This window comes from Poeciliopsis prolifica, unplaced genomic scaffold, assembly GCF_027474105.1.
Source record: "Poeciliopsis prolifica strain line A6 unplaced genomic scaffold, Auburn_PproV2 SCAFFOLD055, whole genome shotgun sequence".
Classification (NCBI taxonomy): Eukaryota; Metazoa; Chordata; class Actinopteri; order Cyprinodontiformes; family Poeciliidae; genus Poeciliopsis; species Poeciliopsis prolifica.
In genome coordinates this window covers 860,143-883,313 of record NW_026562430.1, presented here as the reverse complement: position 1 = coordinate 883,313, position 23,171 = coordinate 860,143, and the positions used below count along the sequence as shown (strand labels likewise).

The 23,171-nt window shown below is 39.9% G+C and overlaps 1 protein-coding gene across 2 annotated transcripts in view; it reads left to right on the top strand.

Moving 5' to 3' along the window:
• The window catches only part of LOC129379073 (interleukin-1 receptor accessory protein-like 1), a 185,347-nt gene that overhangs the window by 143,025 nt on the left and 19,151 nt on the right, over window positions 1–23,171 (top strand). For both annotated transcript variants that reach the window (XM_055059651.1, XM_055059650.1), the window contains exons 7-8: window positions 18,456–18,588; window positions 22,831–22,976. In XM_055059651.1, the coding sequence (XP_054915626.1) occupies window positions 18,456–18,588; window positions 22,831–22,976 (279 nt within the window). The remainder of the gene's footprint in view (window positions 1–18,455; window positions 18,589–22,830; window positions 22,977–23,171) is intronic.

Genomic DNA, 23,171 nt, shown 5'->3' with positions numbered 1-23,171 from the left:
ATACCCTGAGAAAGATCATCAGTTTTGTGTTTACGTTGTCTGTTCAAAGAATTGCCAACAGAGGGATTAGTTTCCTCTCCTCAAGGTTGTGTTAAATGCAGCCATACTTGGCTGTATCTTTCTCAGATGGATCGATTCAGGAGCTGTATGCATCTTCGTTCCCTTTTCTGCAACTCGCTGCACTTTCCAGTCTGCAAATACCGAAAACCCACAAATGTGGCAGGATTGGATCTCAGCTGGCTGATTGGATTGTCTTTTGCGCCGTCTGGGGCCGCATTAAGAGGCAGAAGATTTGGGCATATAAAAGAAAAAAGTGATGGATGCCTCCCCCTTTTACGTCTGGACCGCTCATAGCTGACCTCAGCAGAAGGCTAGAAAGGCAAGAGGAGAGACGCAGTGATTTAGTGGCCTGGCTGGGAGGAGCTGGGAGGCTGGATGCCACTCAGCTCCCACTAACAGCCACAGATGTAAAGCAGCTCGTCTTTTTCTTTTCCTACCACCAGGATGTTTGGTTGAAATGCAACATTTGGAGAAATTATAGAGCGTAATTATCACTAGCTGGAAATCACAGGATTTTGTGATTAGCCATCAAATGTACTTCCATCCTCATCTTCGTTTACCCATTTTGTCCTCAGTAATTAGTCAGAACAATCAGAATGTTATTCTGCTTCGTTCCCCCATATTATCCACCACTCTCTGTCTCGTTCTATTCTTCTTTATCATTACAAGAACATGAACAGTTATGGTAAAACAAGGTGACGCCCACCACTATTCCAGGCTACATATGAGGACATGATAAAGGTTTTTTGGTGTTTACCAGGTTGAAAAGCACATTAGCGTATTAGAAGAAGCACATCCACTACTGGAGAGGAACTTATGGCTCTCCTTTGATTGATTAATTGCACCAATCCCTGCATTGACACAATGTCTTCCTTGACATTCTCAACACAAACCTCTACGCTTCTGATAAGCATTTGGCCAAATCTCCTGCTTGTTTGTACTTTATGTTCAATTTTATTTCCTACAGAGTTACAAATCAATGTCTTTTTTGCGTTTCTGTGCTCTTGAGGTTGTATTTACATTATTGCTGAGCCTGATTAAGATCAACTGATTAATGTCTCCTAAGAGGTTGTACTTCCTTCTTACTGCAAAGTAGTGCTTTGGTGAATTTAGTAGTAACTGGATGCATCTAATATACCAGGACCTCCCAATGTGGTAGCAATTATTAAACTGGTCAATGGGTACTCTTAAAGTACCAAACTGAAGATGCAACACACTGCCTCTTCAGCCTGTAGTGTTCAGTAATATGTCTCACTGGTTGGAAATGTGCAAATTACTCAGGAAAATGCCAGAGAGCCCATTATCTCTGATGCTTTCTCATTATTATCAATCACAGCAAATCCTCATCAAAAAGCTAGACTTGAGGAAAAAAGTCTCCACCAATCAACATGCAAGGGAGTGTTTCAGATGAATATTTATTTCTCACAACCTGCAAAACCTTGAGAAAGCACAAACACTTCGAAGGAGTTTAAAGAACTGCAGGTAATGTTGGTTTAAGGTAACACCAATGACTGAGGTTCACTTTGTATGTCAAGCTGTAACTTGGACTGGTTTTCTGTGGTCAGCACAGAAAACTTATATGCTTATCATCTTGTAAAGCATGAAACTGATGTACGGAGGCGTACCTGTGCTTATTCAGGATCTCTTTCCCAGCAGAAAACTAATATTCTGACCTTTGCTGATCCTTAACTGTACTTTGCAGCTGCTTATATCGACTGAACAATAGTATTTTCTCTGACAGCAAAATTAACGTAGCAATCTAAAGTAAATCTTTTCCACTTTGTGTTGTGTGTCTTATGTACCAATCAGCGATTTGTGACCAATACTGATTTCCCTTAAAGAATTGTAATAACCGAGGTTCAAAATGGTTACTTTTTCAAAACTTTATATTGGACATATATGCAACATTAAACCATGTGAGTGAGTTAACATATTAAGCTGCTGGTTAACAATACTAACCATGCTTTTCCAAATTTGACTCAATTTCTTACAAATATACATGATGAAGTTAAGTCAAGCTCTTTTTGGCTTGACTTATGAGTTGTGTACTCATAATAGCAGGTCAGCAGTAGATGGTCCTTACGTAGCCCTAGCCATCTTTCAGTTTTCTTACTCTTGCGCTTTTAGAAGCTTGAGAATAGTTTTTTCTAGAGACTGCCATGTAATCAAGCTGCAGGAGTCGTCTCTGGACATTTCATGAAGACACTGCGGTTTGATGTGAGACTTGAAGCCGAACTGTCTATTCGGGAACAGAGAGGCATCTGTCAGACAGGAACTCATCCTGGATCTCCCACTGTGGGGCAAATCAGAGTGTGTCTCAGAAAGGTGAAGCTGAGCATCTTTTGATCTGCACCCACTGATGTTTTCGTAAGGAGATACAGAATTTTCTTCTTCGACTCAAAACGAGAATAGACAGTTTTGTTGTATAGGAAACTTCTTTCACCTTCTTTTTCAGTTCAGAGTAAAATCAAAGACATGAAAAGATGTCTTTGTAAAGGAAAACTTTTGTAGTAATAAAACTTGTGCTAGCTGCCTTTGTTGATCTATACAGTTTTACAATTATTGATTGAAACACACTGATGTCTGATTTTGTCCTTGTGCTCACCTGGAAAAACAATATCTTAATAATAACATAATGCAGTTTGTAAAATATAGTTATATCTTGTGTGCCAGCCTTCCTGATCCAGCTGTTTGTATTGATTGCTTTCATCAGCACCAGACTTTGAATGGCAGCTTTCAGCAAAAACTAATCTCTTTGCTCTAAGCTCTTTAAGTGTTTCTTCCCGCTTTATTTAGCCGTAGAAGCACTCGGTACATCCAGTGATTATTGTCAGCAGCGCACCCAGTGTGACACCTTTATTACCGTGTGTTTGGTTTAATAGGCAGTGAAAGCTCTGCTTAGTTCTTAAGAATGGAGTCTGAGAAATAAATGGGGAATTTTGGCAGCTGCAGTAAAATTACAGACATTATCTATTTACGTGAGAAAAGAGACTGGATCGTTCCAGTGAAATATGGCTTACCTGAGAGATTTTATCTGCTAAGCAGGTGGCTAATATATTATATTTATTTAGGGATATAAATCATTTTGTCAATTGTAGCCAGCATAAATGGAGTTGTTTTTCACTCATTTATCAACGTAGAGATGGAAAATAAATTAAATTTTCTTGTTACAACTATTAAACCTGGTTTCCTTATCTCGTAACTTGTGCCTTAGTTTTTTATTGCATTGCTTTCAGTTTCTAGCAAAGTTTCTCTGTCTGACATGCCCCACTTTCTAAAGAACGGATGCTCGTCTATATGTTGTCTTTCATCCTGTCGGATTAAACTGCTTCTTCGTTAGTCTGGTATTATCAAATCCATCAGGGACACAGATTTAACTTTACCCTCTCTATCTTACTAAGCGTCTTCAATTTCATGCATTTAATTCTCTATCCTGTTTAGTTTGTGTACAGTTGACGTACAATTTGGGGGTAACAATCAGTAGATTTGACACAGAGTGCATTGAGATTGATTCTTACAGATGTTTTGTCCCCATCAATCTTTGTGGACGAGACTTAATGCTTCACATCATCCTACGGTGGAGGTAGCATCATGTCATGGGTCTGTTTTTATGCAGGGCTGTTTGATGGATATGTCGACAGTTTTGTCAATGTTCTCTATGAAATCAGTATTATTTTAGTCTCACTCAACACACCCAGACTTTTAAGTTTGTAGACAAAGAAACTTGAAGTGATATAAATACTCTCGCCAGGAACTGTAGACTGCAGTTTGGGAAGCGTGTCTATGCCTGTTATGAATAGAAACAAAGCAGAATTTGGAGCAGGTGGAGGAAATATGATGTATGACCCAGTCATTGGGCAGCTGCTGGCACGTCTGCCCCACTTTTACAATCTTCTTATCAGGTCACATCCCAGTTTATGTGTGTTTATGCGAAGCTATCTATAGTTGTATGCGTTTGTGTGTGGCACTGCGTTATGTATGCAGTAAAGACAGCAAAGACTTTTCAATTGCCCACCAGGCTGCCCCACGCAGCTGGGGAGAAGGCCAGGCGCATTAATCAGCTATTAAACTGTTATTTGCAGGTGTCACCCTCAGCAGGGGCCGTGTTGATAGAGGAGAAAACACCCTCAAGGTCCAAAGCTACACATATGTGCACACGCTTTTTAGTCAGGGATGCTAGGCCTATGGCTGTGTCTCCCTGGGTTGATGGGGCATAGCAGGGGCGTGTTGCATAACAGGCGGGTGAGCCGGATCAGGCCCAAAGGTGGGGAGCAGGACACTGGAGGACAACACAGCGTGGTCAGCTGGGAGGCCGCCTGCCACTCCATTTCACTCCAGATGAATTAGTGTGGGCCTTTTGTTATGAACCAAGCGCTTCAGTGTGATGACTCCTTGGAGAGCAAGTCTCCTGAATGTAAAACACACATTAGCAACACCAGAGTGTGGTAATCAGCCAATTAAAAACTTGTACAATTTCAGGGCTTTTAAGGAGTTCAGAATTTCTGAACTCATTCAGAAGGGTGAAAAGAAAAAGGAAACATCAATATCTCAAACCAGAGGGTAGAGGAAATTCACAAGAAGTTACACAACTAAAGCGAAATCATTCAAGTCCCATAAACACTTCAGTAACCATCTACCTTCGCGTCTATTCATCAAAAAGTTACTTGATCGTCTTTTGTAATGAGCTGGACATTAAAAGTTTCTGGCATTTACGCCAAAATAACATTGGTGGGTGAGAAGCTCAGCTGATAAGTGACTCATTTGTTTTTGCAGTCCATTATGCTCCAGCTGTGCCAGCTAGAGGTTTTTAGGAAGCAGGTTCATTCATTACCTGCTTCATTAGTTCGGTCCCTCAAGGTATGCCACCTTTCTGTGATTCTCAGCTTTTTTTCTCTCTCCTTCCTCCTCTTTTCAACAAATACACTTTTCCGGACTTGAACTGTGCAGTGCCAGACAGACAGTTTTCTATGTTAAGTCCCGGAGGTATTTCACCCCACAATGAGAAAATGCTATCCATAGGGGGTCGAGTAAAACTGGATCTGCTTCATTGGAAATCAAATCTGGTTCTATTATACAAAGATAAATAGGCAAATTTTACCTTCTTCTTTTATCTACTTCTTGTGTAACTTCTTTATTGATTATTTGTGAAGACAAGTGCTTATCAATGATATATACAAGTTTAAACTAAGCTTTTGTGCAGTTGTCCATTTATTAAAATAAGGTGAAGATTAGTTTGTTTTCCTACCTTTGTCCTTTCTTCAGTCAAGATTAAAAATGAAAAAAACGTGATTTGCCTGGGAGAAAATAATAATTTCTCAATTTTGATTTAGTTTATGCTTCATTATGTGATCGATATTTAAAAATGTGATTGCCTGAAGCAATCATGTCACGTCTGAACTCACAAAGCAAAGAAATGAAAAAAATCAAATGGACTTTTCTGACAGAATATCTTCATTGCAGTTAAGAATGTATTTTTATCAACTGCTGGTTCTTAAAATCCAATCATCAGATTCCTTTAATGCAATTGCAAGGTTTCCATCAGACTACATTTCCTCATGAATAGATTTGGTCCAATAAAGCTTTGAAGAGGGGGTCGGAAAGCAGATTCTTTGATATTCACCCCCACTGCTTTCTCAGTTTGTTGCCTCAAATGTAGTTTAGGGTTTTGTAAGACTGTTTGAGTCTTTCAGGTTGTGGATATTTGGCTGGCTATAGTGAAGAAAAACAAAATAAGGATATTATTCTACATTTCTGTATAGATCAACTCAGCAATGCACCTTTTATCAGGCTTTTATGGGGTCAAATTATTCTACTCGGATATGATGCCCCACAGATTTTTATAATGTATTTTTTTAAACAAAAATCAGGAATTGGGCAGTTTTTCTGTCTAATTTCTACTTCTACAATTTAAAAAAGCCCCTCTTATATAGACTCTAGCTGACATCATAAAGTTAAAAAGTAAAAACTTCAATTTAACAACTCAGCAAGAGGCAAAACTTTGCAATTAAGCTTCAGCGTGGCTCTCAAGCTATAGTGTCTTGTGCAAAATAATGCTTAAGTAAGTCAGTGGGTTCTGATTATCATTCCAGTGATGCTCACACCTGGTTGCCCTTCTGCCAATCTGCCACTTTTTGTCACCTCTGTGGAAGTGTGAACTTTTACAATTAGCTGTAAAAGTTCATTTGTTAAGGCTTCCTTCATCATAGTCAGGGCTGATTTATCCTTTATCCTTTACATACTAAGCAGCAAAACACCTGCAGGGCTGGAAAGAGCCTGTGTGTGAGAGGAAGATAGACAATACGAAATGTGTGGCTGCTTCCTGCAGAGGATATCGCTGTCCACAGACGGTTGTTCAGTATTTAGACGTGTAAATGCAAACTCACCTGGAGTTTGTAGCGTGGCAGCTGGGCGGCGTCAGGAAGAACCCCACATCCGACCATAAATTCATGAATCCTTCCTTCTCCTCTGCAGCAGCTTTAAGTTAGACACTTAATCCCCGTTGCTAACCTTTGACTTCTCATCTGGGAGGCCGAGCAAATGAGGAACATTGCTGTAAGGGAGCAGCACACAGCAATTTTCCGTTATACAACAAACAAAAAGTGACATATATTCCTTCCTTGGCTGAGCCAGCATCCCCCAGCGCTGCATGTGCATGCACGTCGAGAGACGAGGCTTTAAGAGCGCGAGCAAGACGTACAGTTGCCTGTCATGTTAAAGCAGCTCGCAGCAAATTGCACATGGAGGCTAATAAAAAAGACGGAAAAATTGCTGCCAGCAGATCCCCTCCAAATCTCTCCAGTAATTCCCCACGAGGGCCGCTATCACTGCCTCCCCTCCCCAGCGTCAGATTAACCCCGAGTCACCCGCTTCACACCCCAAGGCCCTCGCTGCAATGCAGCAGCTACTTTAACCTCCTGTTTGTGTTTTGTTGGATGCTTTTCTTTGTCTCTTGTCATTTGATCTTCTAAAGGACTCCCAAAAAAGCAATTTGCACAAGTATTGTAATTGTATTGTTAGATGTGGGTAAAGTTGTAGTAGTTAGTTGCAATAAGAGTATTCACTGATATAAAATTGATACTATGACAGTTCTTTTAACATGAATATGTTAAAAGAACACAGCAACCAGACTAAACACCAAATTGTTGTTCGTGGTGCAAATGAGAAAAAAAATAAAAATAAATTCCCCAGTTTTTCAGCCATTATCTTTAGATTTTCAGATATTGGCATCTAAATCTTATGTATATAAAACCCCTGTTCATTAAAGCGGCAACTCACACTCGTCTCCTAACGACTTGGTGAAATAAACTGCTGTCCTGCGCAAGCTTCATCTTCCTTGCGCTCCGGCTCATCTCTGCCTCCACTTTACTTCTCTGACCCACGGGTCAGTCTAACCTGCTGCGCATCACCTCTGAAAGTGGTTTGACCTCGACCCAGTGTCCAGCACGGAGGTGAGTCATTCAGCATTCAGCAGAGCATTTGGCTTGTCAGTGGCCAATGCCAATCATAGGAAATGTCCCAAGTTGGAGCATAAGAGCTAAGCGATGCTCTACCTGCTAAGCTAAAGTCTGAGTTAAACAGATTTTTTAAAAAGTCTTTCTTGGTGTTGATGTCACATTTTATGGATCTATTTACTGTAATTCATTCTCTTTTTAGTCAGATTTGTTCCACCTCTTTCCTCCTGAATAAAAGATACATTTTAAAAAGTTTCATGACATTGATTTGAGCTGAAAATACAAAAAAAATGACTGCAAGTAATTGTCCTTTCAATTTGATGAGCAATACTTGAGATTTCTTTCTATTAGTGCTTCATCTTCCCAGACGACACGTACCAGTTGCAGAAACCTATTAAAACTCACAGCAACTATTCAGATAGAGTACTTCTTCTTGCCAAAAAACTGCAGCAATTGTAAAAACAAGCACAATCATAAACATCTCCATGTGTATCAGAGTCAATGTTCATCTCTGAGTTGCAGAGAAACCACCTCTTTCTTGCTGATTTGGTAGAAATATTTTAAGTTGTTTTGGTTAAGTGGATGGAATAATGTTGAAGGGCTGAACCAGAACTTCTCTGAAATTTTGACCAAGTTGGGTGTTTCCAAATGACACTGGCTTTTGACTGGGAAAATCAGACTAAAATGATACTTCTCCATTAACTCTGACTCAAATTATGTGACAAACTTGGTTGATGCCAGGAAATCAACCAATTTAAATGAATTATACCAACTCTGCCAAGAAGAGTGATCACTTGATGTTCACCATATGTTTAGTTTTAGTGGTTGCATAAAATAGAGTGGGAAGTCTGGAAAAGGCATGTGTGTAATACAAGCTGATTTGAACCTGCATGGTCAGTAAAATAAAACAGTTTATTCCATTCTTAAAATCCCTAATTTACTTCTATTCCTACCCAGCTTGTGTGTTCTGGTTTCTGTAATATTAGGTTTACAGTAGAGCAGAAACTCGGCTTGGAGCATGTCTCTCAGATTGTATACATACTAATGTGATTCCGTAGGAGAAAACACAGAGATCAGCCAGGAGCCATATTGACAAGGCAAGGTGCTGGAGACCATCAAGAGCAATTATTGTCACCCTGAGGAGTGTCTGGTTGTTTACCTTCAGATGGAAGCAATGTAAATGCAGAGCAACAGGGGGGACTGACAGAGTTGGTTCTGTAATTTAATCTGTGCATGTTGGAGAATGATCAGTATGCTCCTTGTGTCTCTCTATCCCGCTGCCCCACATGTACAAAGCCTGCTGCAGATCGCAAGTATCCCTGAGCTTGGACAAATAGCAGACTAACGCAATCGCATAAACACTCCGTCACTCATTTTCCTGCTGATTCAGCATCGTGTGTGCGTGTGTATTTGTGTGTGTGTGTGCATGTGCTCACAGAAATTCTCATGAAAAACTGCTTAGCAAGTTTAGCAATCTGCACACATTTATGTTTGCGATGCCAAAGCGGAAAAAGCTTCTCACTTGCATGCAAGGTAAGATCATCTTTCTTCCTTCTGTCCTTTTGTCTTTTCTGCTCACATCCATCTATCCATTCTTCCATCTTTTCATTCATTGTGATTAGTCATTAAAAGCTCCTAAACCAGTGGAGTTCCAGCTTTTTATTTTTATGTATTTTGGATCTTTAAGATTATGTTGTTGCAAAAAAAGGTGAATTTTTTACAATTTTCACTTGTTTTTACTAAGGGAGCCAAATAAATATGAAAGGTGATATATTTCTGTCAAAATCAGACATTATTCACCGGCTTTGATCAGCTGGCAGTACCTTTAACTTATAAACTGACTTTACCAGGTTAAATCTTTGCTTCTCCATCTAAAGTCATAAATATCCTCCCCTCCAAATCAAAACGCTCGCTCTCTCAACTTAAACACATTTCCTTAACCCCAGTTCCTCACCAACAGCGTGCAACAGAAAGAAGCAATAACAGCCGCGCCGTATATTTTATTAACTCCACCGATAACGCTTGTGATTTATAGCACTTACATCACCACTGAGCCCTGATCACATCATGGATCACACAACCCCAGCAGCAGCGGAGAAGCTACTGTCTTAACAGTGAGTGAAGCAAATGAGCCCGAATGTTCCTGCTGGTTTGCGGATCGTAGCAGATGTTCATCTGTCTGTTTGTGTTGCGGCGCGCGCTGATGGTAAGCGGTGATGGAGGCTGATGATTGGGGATCACGTTGCTCTGGTCTTGCCTGTGAAAATGACGTGAGGGAGATGGGATCTTGCGGTGCAGGGGTGACATACGTGTCAAATCTGCACTGATTCTGCTGTATTTCTATATTTTTAGGCCGCAGGTCAGTTTCCAATCCGTCCATATTATGCACATATTTTAATTTCTTTCTTATCCGTAGCATAAAATATATCATAAAATATAGATCTGTACCAAGTCCCCACTCTTTCCCTGAGGGAGGAGATGACTGACAGATAAGCTTTTGCACTCTAAATTTATGCATCATGTCTCCCTTTAAAGGGTTTTCCAGCTTGAGGCAATAACTTACCTTCACCTAGTTGCTTCTTCATCTTCAACTCTCTCTCTGTCCCTCGTTTTGCTCATAATTTATTGTATTGTTTTTAATTAAATGGATGGCAATGGGGGGGTTTGAAGAGCCCAGCAGTTCCAAGATGCAACATTTTCTTATCTGAATATTAAATTCTGGGCACACCTATCGTAAAGCGGAACCATAAAGCTGAACAGGTCCCAAACTGTGCCACTGTGTGTGTTAGGGGGATTAAACTGTCACCTTTGGAGGAGAGTGGGGATATTAAAGCAACTTACGGGATAAAGTAAATAGAAACATTGCTGTTTATTGGATCCATGGTTCTATTTTTCATTTGTCCTTTTGTGTGTGTGCGTGTGTGTGTGTAAAAGTGCAAACAAATTGACTATAAAGTGTAAAAAGGTGAATGAAAGCAAACCTTCTGCTTTTTCCAAAAATAATTTAAAATAAAACATGGTACTCCTCTAACAAAAACTACTATTTTGGTTTTAAGTGTTGGAACAACACAAAGTTACAAATAACTTTGAAGTGGGATTTATATGATAGTTTTTGATGTTCTTTTTAGAAACAAAAGTCTGAACTGTACGCCACGCTTTTGCATTCCCGCTTTTTGGTTTTAAACAAAATCTGCAGCCAGTTGCTTCTGAAGGACGGCTTCCTGGTAACTCTGGAGGAGCTGCTGAGTTTCAGTCTCCTGCAGGCAGGAAAGCTGGTTTTAGATGCCAGGCTGATGGACTATAAATAATCTATTCCTTTCTAATAAGATGAGCATTAAAACCTGTTATTCTGTGTGTCACTCTGAGAGGACATGCCTCAAAGACTGTTTTCTCTTGCATCTGTTCACAGCTGACATTGAACAGTCATAGCTGGATGACCCCCTTTGACCTTAAAACGTAAGAATCTTTCACTTTGCTAATGCACTGTTCTGGCAGACATCACACCGTCCCTGAGGAGAGCTTTTCTCGCACGGTTTTCTTGTCAGTCTGACATTTTCCGTCCCCAGATGTTCATGTCAGTCTTGTGGAAAGAAACCCAGATGAATCTTTTGAAACATTTTCTTGTCATGGCTTGTTTACCAAATACACGTCATCTGTGTTACATCACTATGCTTCTCCGAGCTCCACTTGAAGCCAAATGTCGCAGAATCCCAACACGGCCCTCTTTTCGTCATGTGATTTTAGATTTCCTCCGTCTGTTCATGTAATTTGAGAAATGCATAAACACGCAGAATACAGATCACTCCAATTATTCCCTAATGTCACGGAGACGCACAAAGGCTGAGATCTCACAGCGGGTTTTTCTGTGAACATGACGGACAGCGAGGAAGCAGCAAGCGTGCCGTGTGGATGATGCCCCCCCTCTCACCGGAGCTTTAACCTTTTTCCCTCTGCGCCCTTCCTGCAGCGCACCGTGCTCCTCCTGCACCCTGCAACCCAGCGCCTATTGTTTGTTCCCGTCTCTGATTCGCCGCTCATTATGGAAACCTGTTTCTTCACCCACCTCTTAGACGACATGCTCCAGGCAGGGCAGGGAAGAAAGGAAGGTGAGCTGGAAAACAAAGAGGGAGAAAGGAATTGAAAACTGTACCAAGGATTTTAAACTTGAGGATTATTTTAGAGAATATAGACTTTGATGTGTTTGCTATGTTAACCTATGGGAACTAGTGAAAATATCTAATTTCCCAATTTAGAAAAAGCAGTTTTTGTCTTTAACATTTGAAATTTGTGCTAAAGCTTAAGCTGTGGAGATTTCTAGTTTGTTGTTTGTCTTTAGCTGAATAATGCATGTGTGTGTCAACAGGGCTGTGTAGATTGAGTAGTTTATTTCTGAAATCCTTTATTTCAGCTCTTGTCTCTTTAAACCACTCCTCTAATTGGACATTTGATTTCAACCTAGTGGATTACAGGACAGCTCCTCACGTTTCCCTTTAGTTGTGCCCTATATCTACTGGTCCTGCATTATGCAAATGTGTTTCACAAGCCCTTTTCAGATATGAGATATCTAAAATTAATGGCTTCATAAATCTGTTGATTAAATGGCATTCGGCCTGACATGGGTCACATTTGAGGTAATGCTCTTGACGGGTTTAGCCAGTGACAGTGATGAAGAGGGTCCAGCGTGTGCGTGCAATCACCTGCAGGTACGACAGCCTTCAATATGTGCAGAAAAATGTGAATAAATCCCACGTTTTCCTTCAAGAAACTGAACTTAATAAAGAGCTAATGAAAACCAAGCTAATATGTTCCTTGGATGTAATAGTTAAATTTCAAAATATTTTTGACAGACATCTTTAAATAAAAAATTTAGTGTGAACTCCAACCGAGCTAACACTTAACACTCCATCTGCTGCTTGTGTGAGATGACAAATTGCAGCAGTTTTTCCCTCCCATTTTTTGGAAACACGTTCAGCTCATTCACTTCACTCTGCTGCTTTAGTTAAGTTGCTGCCTGGACCTCCTTGTTTTGGCTGAATGCAGCACTTCCTGTAGCAGTGGAAAAATCACCCGTGGTTCCAACCACTCTGCTGTATCCTGTTTTCGTTACATGGACTCACCCACTGGAGGACAGGAACACAGCAGTGCTCCTCGCCTCCCTCCTCAATCCTCTTTCTGTCTTTCTGGAAGCTATTTTTGATCTATCTGGTTGGTTTTCTCCTCTGGATTGTCATGTTTTGGTAAACGAGGGTCGCCCTGGCTGGAATAAAATTCATGCGATCGATTCTTTGATAAACCTTTGACATGTTGGCATAAAAATACAAGCTTTGATGGCTGATCTAAAACTGTCATTTGTAAAAATACAAACTAGCTTGATGCCTTTTAAAAATGGTAATAATGTGGGAGGCTTCAGATCATTTAAATCTGCAGGAGGCAAAATTGCAAATTCCAAATGGTAAGCTAAATTTTATTCTTTTTTTAATTTATGGGCCATTCATTTTGAGGATTTTTGTACAATGAATTTTAAAATAAAAGTAAAACTTCAAATATTTTGGAATACTGTTTTTAAGAAATATATGTAGTATTTCAAACTACTCCTACAAAAATCTAATATTTTCTCGGAAATTTTTACTTAGATTGATTTTATTTTTATGTTAACTCTGTGCTCTGTAATATTGCATTCTGGGAACTGTAGTTTTAACAATTTATGCGCCAACAAGTTATGATACACCATCTTTCCCTAGGAAAGTAATTGATCTTGGGGCACCTACATGTCTATTTCATATATAAAATTAAAAGGTGTCTATACAGAGAACATACTTTTCATTTGAGTGTCAATAATGCATTTTAACTTAAGTTGATGCAACACTGTTTTCCATGGTCATAATTTGTGAGGACACCCAACTTAAAAGTACAAATTATACTCCAGGGCTTCAGCTACACAACCTGAACATTTTTCCAACAAGCAAAGTTAAGTGAACATCAGCAAAACTGAATCAAGACAGAGGCTTTTTCTGAGTGGAAATGCTTCATTTTATGGGAGTAGATTTAGTTTTGCAGTCCTGCAACACTCAGGGGAGAACTACAAAAGGGCTTTGAGACACTTCACTTCCCCTGGACAATGCTTAGGGGGGAAAAAAGACTAAAACGTGTTACCAAAGTGTGTCCGAGAAAAGCTTTTAACAGCAGGTGACTTCATCTGGGAAAATAGTACTGCTGGGGTTGCAGCCATGCTTCAAAGGTGACACAGTGAGATCTTCAAGAACCCACTAGGTCACACCATCGGTCTTTTTCTCGCTCCCTTACATCCCCTCTTGGCATAATTTTTATTTTTCTATGGCTTTCTGGCTCCCTGTCAGCATCTGGACTATATGGTGCCACTTTGACATTCTTGATCCGGCTTTGTTGTCCTGTGCTAAGCCCGTCAGGAGTTCTTCCTCTTATTGTACTAAATGAATGTTAAAGTCCTTTTCCCACCTACCATTGCCGGAAGGGACGCTTGCTTTTATTCTTCTGCATCAGCTGCATCAGCATTTTAGGAAAGAATCGGGATGGCGGCGAGAAGTTCTGAGTTAACTTGAGTGATTTTCGAAAGATTAATAGTTGAGAAAAATTCAATACAAAGCCGGTAGAGACATACCTCAAGGGTCTTGCAGTTGTAATTGGAGCAAAAGGTGACTCCGAAAACAATTGACTTTTCCTTCTTTGTGTTTGTCACATTAAGCTGAAATGAAATACATTAAAGTATGTGGTTATGGAGGAACTAAATGTGAAGTAAACACTTTAGATGGATGAGAAACTTAACCTGGAAGAAAAAAAAAGATTAAAATCTCAGATGATCAACACATAAACGCCACTGAATAACCATTAGCAACATGTGCTTCAAAGCTGACATGTCAACTGCCCTCATCTAACGCATCTCTCACCACAGTGCAATGCTGTTTCTTTCATCCAGCATGGCATTTCTCTAATGTTTAATGAAGCACCCATTAAGTGTTTCACTAATGTCTAATGAGGTTTTCATTGGGAAAGTTCAACTGTGGCTCCTTTATGCACGACTGTAAGCGCAACGCCGCCGAGGATTCGTTGCAGCAATAATAGGTGCTGCTTTCATGCAGCCGAACGTTGTATTATGAGAGCATCATCAATGTAGAGTGTAGGTTTTGATCTTTGCAAATGTCATGCTCTATTCTGCAAGGCTGGAATTGGGCTTGGTATTAACCCAACCCCCAGCTTGTTTGTTTTTGTTTCCAGTGGCCCTGTAATATTTCAAAGTATTGCCTTATTTCATTTTCAGGCCTGGTTTCTGGCAAATTAAAAAGTGACAACAGATTGCAGTTCCCTACCTGTTGAGTGCCATGTGCTAACACATTTATGAAGTTAGGAGACGGATTGTTAGTGGTTTATTGTCTCTTGATATCTGCTTTACCTGCTTTAATTAAGGAGAACAGCAGCAGTAGTTGCCGCTTAGTGATAATGAGGTGCGGTGCCAAATATGAATAGCAGAAGATTGACCATATACGAGGGGGACATGGCTAAATGACTGCGAAACAAAGCGCTGTCAATGGCTGCCTTAAAGAGCTTGATTGGAGAGGCTCAGGCTGTAATAAGCAAGACAAAGTGAATGCTGAACTAACAGACAATTAAGCTGCCACATCTGGCAACGGTGCCGCGAGCTGGTACCCAGCCGCCGCAATTACACTTGTCTGTCACAGCCTGAACGTCGGGCAGGAGCAAAGGATAATGCGTACCTTTCCTCAGAGCTTGTGAAGTATTTTTAGGAATCACTTCCTGCTGCTCCGACATCCTGCTGAATCTGTGAAAAAGCCCTTTACCTGTCCTCGCTTAGCTGCAGTTTGGATTTCTGGGCATTTTATCGGGTCACAAGCCCATTCTTCCTGTCCTGCTGGATAATGAGCTGCAGGATACTCTTTACTGAAAACCACAATGCTGGCATTAGAGGAATTATTGGTGGGAAAGAGGACAGCGATAATAATATTTTAGGAAGGACATTTCATTGTATTTTAAAAGCATGTGTGGATATTTCATCCAAAACAATAAAAACTGAGCTCTTTTAAGAGTAAAATTTGATTCTCTTTCATGTATGTTGGATTTTGCACCAGTGGATGAGAGATTTTAAAAAAAAACAACAATAATTATAAGTTTCTAAAATGGGGTTTCCTTCATTCAGTGCTTTGAAAATGTACTTGTTTCTTACATAGTTGCTGAATTTATATGTCAAGCTATTTCTGATTAATTTGGCATCTCCTTTTTTACATTTTTTATGTATGATCTCTGGCAGTGAAGGGTTTTAATAGACATAATACATCACCGGACTTTAGCTGTGGGTTGTTTCATCAGAAATGACGATAATTTGTGTTGCTCTTGAATATCGTTATTATATATTCTGACATAAAACTTTGCATTTTTTGCTGAATTTGTACATGCTTATGCATAATAAGCCACAAAGAATATATATTGAGACATTTTCCCCACAAGCTTTGAGATTTAATGTGTGACTTAGTTAAAAGAAATAAAGAAAAACCAGAAAAGACTGATCTAACCTCTATAGAGCTTGACTGTTTGAATCAGAAAGGGAAGTGTTAGCAGATTAATTGAGCACTGATGGTGCCCTTCCTGCATGCAGATGTTTTGATCTGTAATCTATTTAATCTTCAGCTCTGAAGGACAGAACAATGCTCTGTACACTAGCCAGAAGTCTTTGATTTGACTATGACATTTCCTCAGTTAAGCGCTTCATGACCATATGCCTTTTTTTTCTCTCTCTTTAAAATGTGTTGCTGATAGAGAAATGCATCAGTGTCTATGGGAGATAACATAGTAGAGACAATCGCTTTTAGAGTCACTTTGCTGCTCTGACGAGGCCGAGAAGTCGGGATTTAAATGTTAGGATCTGTGTGTTTAAATCCTTGCCTGGCTGTTTGTGCGTTCCCCAGCCTGAGCGCGTTACCTCCGCCGCCTTGGCTGTTTGCAGATAAGCCGGCACAAATTAACACGCCGTCGTTATGGGAATATCACACTGCCATATGCATGAGGAGCCCCCCTCGCAATAAGTCCTGGAGAGTGACACTGCAGCTGATGTCAGCAGAGCAGTGGATCAGTCAATACTACAATCCTACATGCTGTTCAGATCCATGGGTGAAGCCTCTTGTCATCAGAGGTGGCACACTCGGTGTTTCCTTTTACAGTGTCTCCACCTGTCATAATACGGGGCCCTTTTTTATTTATTTATTTTTTATTTTGGTTGCTGTTTTATTTGCTCTTCCTTTGCTCTGGATTGAGGCCCTGTGGCTCCATAGAGACCCCTGGTGGACCACAGAGGCAGAGCATTGCTTGTTTTCATGCAACTATACAATATGAGGGTGGTCCAGGACATCATCCTGCCTCCCATCTTTTTCTCTCTCTCACTTGCTTACTACATGCATAACCCCATCACTGAGTTGTGCCGTTTAATACTTTTTTTTCAGAAACATAAAAATATCCGTGTGTCTTAAACATACAAATGTTTTTGCTGCATCATTTTATGCACAAGTTGTGGCCTGTGGTACAAAAACCAAATAAAACACGGCACTACTGTGACGAAATGTGAAAAAGTTCAGCATTTAAGTTCTAATCCATACTTTTTCACTAAACCAGATTTGTCCTGTTAACACAGCAGCCATCACCTGGCCATGCCAGACTGAGCTAAAGGGCCAAATTAGAGCAGACCCTGTAAGGTAAAATCCGTATTATCTTTGAACTAGCAAGTACCCAATTATACGCCACAGTTATCACACATCTCACAGACTTCTGACTCATTGCTGTAGGGCCAGTGAACAACAAGAGATAATAAAGAGCTGCTGAATCACCTTTTTATCCCTCTTGGACACAGCTTGTTCTGTTTCTTTCAGTATACATTTTAGTATATTTTCCTACTCATTTATGTGCCACCGGTCAAAGTATATGTGTCAGACTTGTGAAAAATGAGAGCGAGGTCTCTAATCCAAAGTGGAGAGAAAAGACATTTAATAGAGGACGTTTTGTTCAAAATGACCGGAGCAGAGAGTAGACCTCCTGCTGATGTGAGCGAAGGGGCTTATCTGTTCATTTATGTTTTCTCTGGATTTTCTCACCACTCAGTTCATTTCACTTTGGTCAAAAGTCTGATCATTATGCATGGACAAAAAAATCCTGACTTTTGTCATCTAAATTCTGTATGTTTAGAGTGGCATCCTTTCCAGTAGCCATGACCCCCACTGATGCAGGAAGAAGGCAAAATAAGTTTATTTGTGTGGCATATTTCGGCAACAAGGGAATAAAACTTAAAATTTTCTGGAAGCTGGTTCCAGAGTAGAGAAGTATAAAAACTTTGCTTGCTTGCAAAGAATTTAACATTAGCCATTAGAACATATTAGCAATAATAGCAGATAAATTCAGTGCCCGCAACGTCCTTGCCCGGACTTCGATTTTGTAATAGAAGATGTTTTTAAAGTACTTTGTGCAAAACGCAGCGACTGAATCTGAAATGCAGCGTCTGACCCTAAAAAAGGAATATTGAAGAGTTTAAGAGCTTTTATGGTGGGTTAGAAGTGTTACAAAGGTGGCTTGAAAGAGGGTTCAAGAGTGTTTCCAAAGTCTGAGGGCTTTTCAGGAAAATTAGAAAGAACCTTTGACGCTTCAACATGGAATGCATGAAGATCTGGAAATAGTGCTGGAAATGGATCCAGTGTTTCTATTCATCTGAGAAGGAGAAACGTGAGTTTTTAATTATGACAAATTGAGATATTCACAACTACTGGTTGAAGAAGAGAAGTTTTCTGTTTATGCTCTTTCCTAATATTAGAAAAACATGTTGTCATGCATGTCTTTAATTTTGAAATGAAAGAGCAATATTCTCACCAGAGCCATGAAGGTGCCATCTCATATCCTGCTTGTTGTTCCTCACAGGAAGTCCCGTCAACCTCACATGCAGCGCGTTCTTTGGCTACAACGGCGACGTCAGTCCGCTTATCTACTGGAAGAAGGAGGATAACTTCATTGAAGACCTGGATGAGGAGCGAATTCAAGAGAGTGACATCAAGTAAGCGCTTCAACAGCTGCCTAGGTGTTGTGAGTCGAAGAAGATATTTTTTTTAAAAATAGAAAAGAAACATAAATTAACCTAATTTGTCCTGCTTTCTAAGAACCTTGGAAATTATATAATAAATTTATGAAGCCCTTCTTATCTATTTATGTGCATCTGAACTTTCTACTAAAGGCCCAATTCCCATAACTCTTGGATTTGTCATAAAAATGGTCATGAATGCTTCATGTGGCTGTTTAATAATGCAGAAAGCCATGCATTCTTTATCACGTGCAGTACTGTGTATATATATATATATATATATATATATATATATATATATGCAAAGTTAAGACATGCCCCTATTGATTGTGGCAGTAATAGTTGTGACCTCCACCTTTTTGCTCCCATTTCTCATTAGACATTCATTGCTTCCTTGAACGTCACACCCCGGGAAGAAACCCTCCAGTTAAATCTGCTGGGATCTTCTTGGCGTTAGCTGCATTTAATTCAACGGTGTCTTAGATGTGTCTCAACTCTTAGACTCATAAGGATATCTTTTTCTGTAAATTTAAGAAAAACTGCATGGAGAGTTTAGATTAGCTATACGTAATTTTTGGTTTGGATTAGTTATTTTCTGAAACTCTCAAATGAATGTAATTAAACAAAAGCATAATCTCTGCATTAATCACTGGAGGAAAACATTTTCTTTAATTTATGGACAAAACCATAAAAAATAAACCCATCAACCACAGAGTTAGTCAGTCCTCTGATCTTTCAGAAAAGAAGCTTTTTGTTATTGTGAAGATTTTTGTTGCTGCTTCATCATTGCAATAATTCCATCACGCACCCTTCCATGTCCCACTGACTGCACCCTCCGACCCCTCCATATGACTAGAAAGTCTCTGTTGTCGACAAATGCCATCTAATGAAAAGGTTAACAGTAAGCAGTATGACAAGGCTGGAAGGAGAGTTAGCAGCCCAGTCTGTGACCTGGCATTTTGAGACGTCTCTATTCGCTTGCTGGCTTGCTCAGCCCAGCTCTTAGCGGCGCTCTCTGTTGTGAAGGACGCCAGGCCAATTAGAGCCTAGAGGATATAAGGGGGCGGTGGTGTTGGTGGGGCTGGCAGGTGGCAGAATTGGGTAGGTGGTTTGATAATGATGAGAAATACTGAGGAGAGACCTGCATGCGGTTAGAAACCTGCTTTCAGAAGATAGTCAAATCAAGTAACAAGGGAGAAAGTAAATGTTTGACCCTGAGCGACTGTGAAAAAGTATGTTAATGCGAGTGCTGGTACTGAAGTGACCAGGCTTGTATGCATATTGTGGAGGCTCAACTTGAAGTGTTTGAAACTCTTACTTTAACTCTGCCGCTGCATGATGCTGTCTTTCAGTTAGCGGTATTATTTATTTTATTCTTTGCTCCCATTTGAGCATGCACCACTTCAGACTCTTTCCTCTGACATCACGCCGTGAGATTTTAGCTTTGAAATGGAAATGAATCACACAGGAGTACTCCCTGAAGGGCCGCCTGTAATACACGAAATGGAGCTTTTGGCAAAACATCACACCTCCGAGATTCGAGGTTGATGCAGATTTTTGTGGCTGGAGAAGAAGACTTTATGATGCCTGAGCATCGGACAATTGAAAATAGAGGTAGCGCTGCAGAAGTTTCAGTCTCTGGTGGTTTTCTGATCTGTTTGACCTTCTTCTTCTTCTTTTTCATTTATTCATCAACACTAATCAACAGCATTAACAGAGTAGTATATAACTTCTTCTTCATGCCTTTGCTGACCAGATATCTGTTGAATTATTTTTTATATTCCACAAGAAAATCAGCAGCACCAAGGATTTCAGTATAGATCTACAACTGAAATAACATTCCAGTTCAAGTTAAGGGTCCCAATATGAGTAGGTCTCTTAGTGACATCTCAGGCTTAGAAACAAACGATGCATGAATTGGTCATCTTGTCCTAATGCTTTGTTTTGATTGGTTTGATTTAAAACTTTGTCAGCACTGAGACAGCAAGGGAAAATAACCAGGTAATATTTAGGCTAAGAGAAAAGTAGCTCTGGAGGATCTGCAGAGCTCACGTATCTGAATTTGATGATAGTTTAACTTTTAATCATGCGCGAAAATTGTTTTTGGGAAAGAGTTGCAACAGGAAAACAAGTTACTATCAATACTTTTGTCATGCAGTGTGGGAAACTGTCTGAAACCTACTCAGGTTGCAGAAGTTCTGTTTTTAAGACATTGCATAATCTCAGTACGGAAAGATTTAAAGACGAACCACAAACCTTAGTCCATCACGTTTTTCTCCTGAACTCGTTCTCCTCTGTTTTCTTTATCTTAACCAGTGTCCTTGACTTTCAAGCGCCTCGCTTGCCAGGTTTTGGCGTGGGTGAGCTTATACTGCTTGCCTCCTCCTTCCGTGGAACCACATTTCTCTCTTGAAAAGACTTTCACCAACAAGAATGATGGATTCTTTTCACTCTCCCAGCTCCTATTGCTCCACTTCAGTCCATGTTGTGTCACACATGGCTGCCATGGTCTTTAAAAAGCCATCAGTGGGACTCTGTGTCCCAAGCTTGAAGTGAAGTCCTGCATCTCTGCAATGTGGAGCGATGTGTTCACAGGAGCCAAGAAAAAAAAGGCTAAATTAGTTTCACACTCATGCTTCCATAACCCAACTTTATTTGCAACCATTTTTGTTCCTCCACAAAAAGCAGTTCTTCATTATTAGGTTTTATGAGCAGCTTGCACATGTAGCTATAAAATAATTGCTTGTAATGGTCCCTCTTTGTATATGCTCAATAAAAGAAATTCACTGCAGAGTGATATTTTCTGTGGGATTCCACTTATTAGCCGCATTTTGTGCAGCTAATGTAAGACATTGCCATGGCAGCGGCGGCTTCATTGTAGTTGTACTTCACAATCTGCTTTATTTAGTCCGTTCATTGATCAACAAGAATGAGATGAGTTTCCATATGCAAATGTCCTGCAGTAGGCAGGAGATGAATGCCTAAGTGGCACTCACACCTTTTTGCACTATTGGCCCCAGGCATCATTAAACAGAAGTTTGAAATAGCTGTAATTTCTTTGCAGCCTTAAAAAGGTTATCTGCTCATACATATTAGCTGCTTTTGCACCCTGCAGGTAAGATCCTGCTTTTTCTTTGCTAATGTTTTCTCGTTTCACGCCTTATTTTTCTTTTTTCCAGAAGTTTATGATGATTCCTTTTACTATGTAAGAGGGTGTTAGTTTGTTTTGGGAACTAATTCTCAATGATTAACAAGGTGCCCTGCTGGAAACCTCCACAATGTTTTTATGATGTTTTTTTATTATTATTTTGTTGAAAAAGTAACCATCTCTGGTTACACTGTCCTTGAGATTCTTTCAAACAGACATGTTTCCACTGTTTTTGTTTTTATCAAACTTGCATCTGCACTGCAATAACTACAGAATGAAACATTATAGGTGGTCTTTATAAGTTTATTTTTTTTTGTAGCAGCAACTGTTTAAAAGTGATTTTATGTTCCCTAAACATGTGGCAAGAAATTGAATCTCCTAAGAGGCCAGTTAATGTTCTTGCAGCAACACTTTTCGAGCATTAAACATAGGCAGTCTGTAACAGAGTGGTGGTTTTCAAATGTAAGCAGATTATTGAACCGTCTTCAAATGAAGGCTGTGATTGATGCACTTTCCTGTTTTTATAACGGCAAGAAAAATCAGCAAAGGTACAGATGGAATAATTTACTGCAGTAAGAAATGAATGAAAATTTATGAGGTTAGGATGTATAGATTTTCTGATTTACACCGCTGGTACATCTCAGATTCTTCTCAGGGAAACCTCTGTTTGTCACAAAGAATCTGATTATTATTTTTAAAATAAATCATAACTGCCTCTTTATCTTATTTCTGTTTTTAGAAGAACGTCTGATCCAACATTGTTTGGAATCTGTCATCATCAAGCAAACCTGCAACATTTAAAGCACAACTTCTGCTCTGTGTGCTGCCTGATTACTCTCTTTTCTTCTTTTCATTCTTTTTCAATCAGACTCCTTAAACACAGACTGCCAGAAGCTGCTTTGATCCAAACCTTGCAGCCATTCTCTTTTTGGGAATTTGTTTGAAGTATTACTGATGCTTTTTAGAATCTTTGTTGTGTGTTTGTTTCGTTTTATTGACCGTAAGCGATGCAAAAAAATGATCATTTATGCTCCAGCGCAAGTTTAGGAGCTCTGTGCTGCCCCCTGCAGGACAATCCGGGAGCACCTCGGCGAGCAGGAAGTTTCCATCTCTCTGACCATTGACTCCTTGGAGGAGAGCGACCTCGGCAACTACTCCTGCTATGTGGAGAACAGCAACGGGCGGCGGCAAGCAAACGTCAAACTCATCAAGAAAGGTGAGCAGAAACATCTGGAGCGCCATTTTTATTATTTTACCATAAATCAAGCAAATGAGAAGTCAGGTTTGATAGTTATGTTGTGGGAATTGACGACTTGTTTTCTGCCTTATTGAGAAAATAACAGGAAACTATAGCAGACAGAGCAAAAATATCAAGAAACTATATTCCAAAAACCAGGCATTTATGATAACA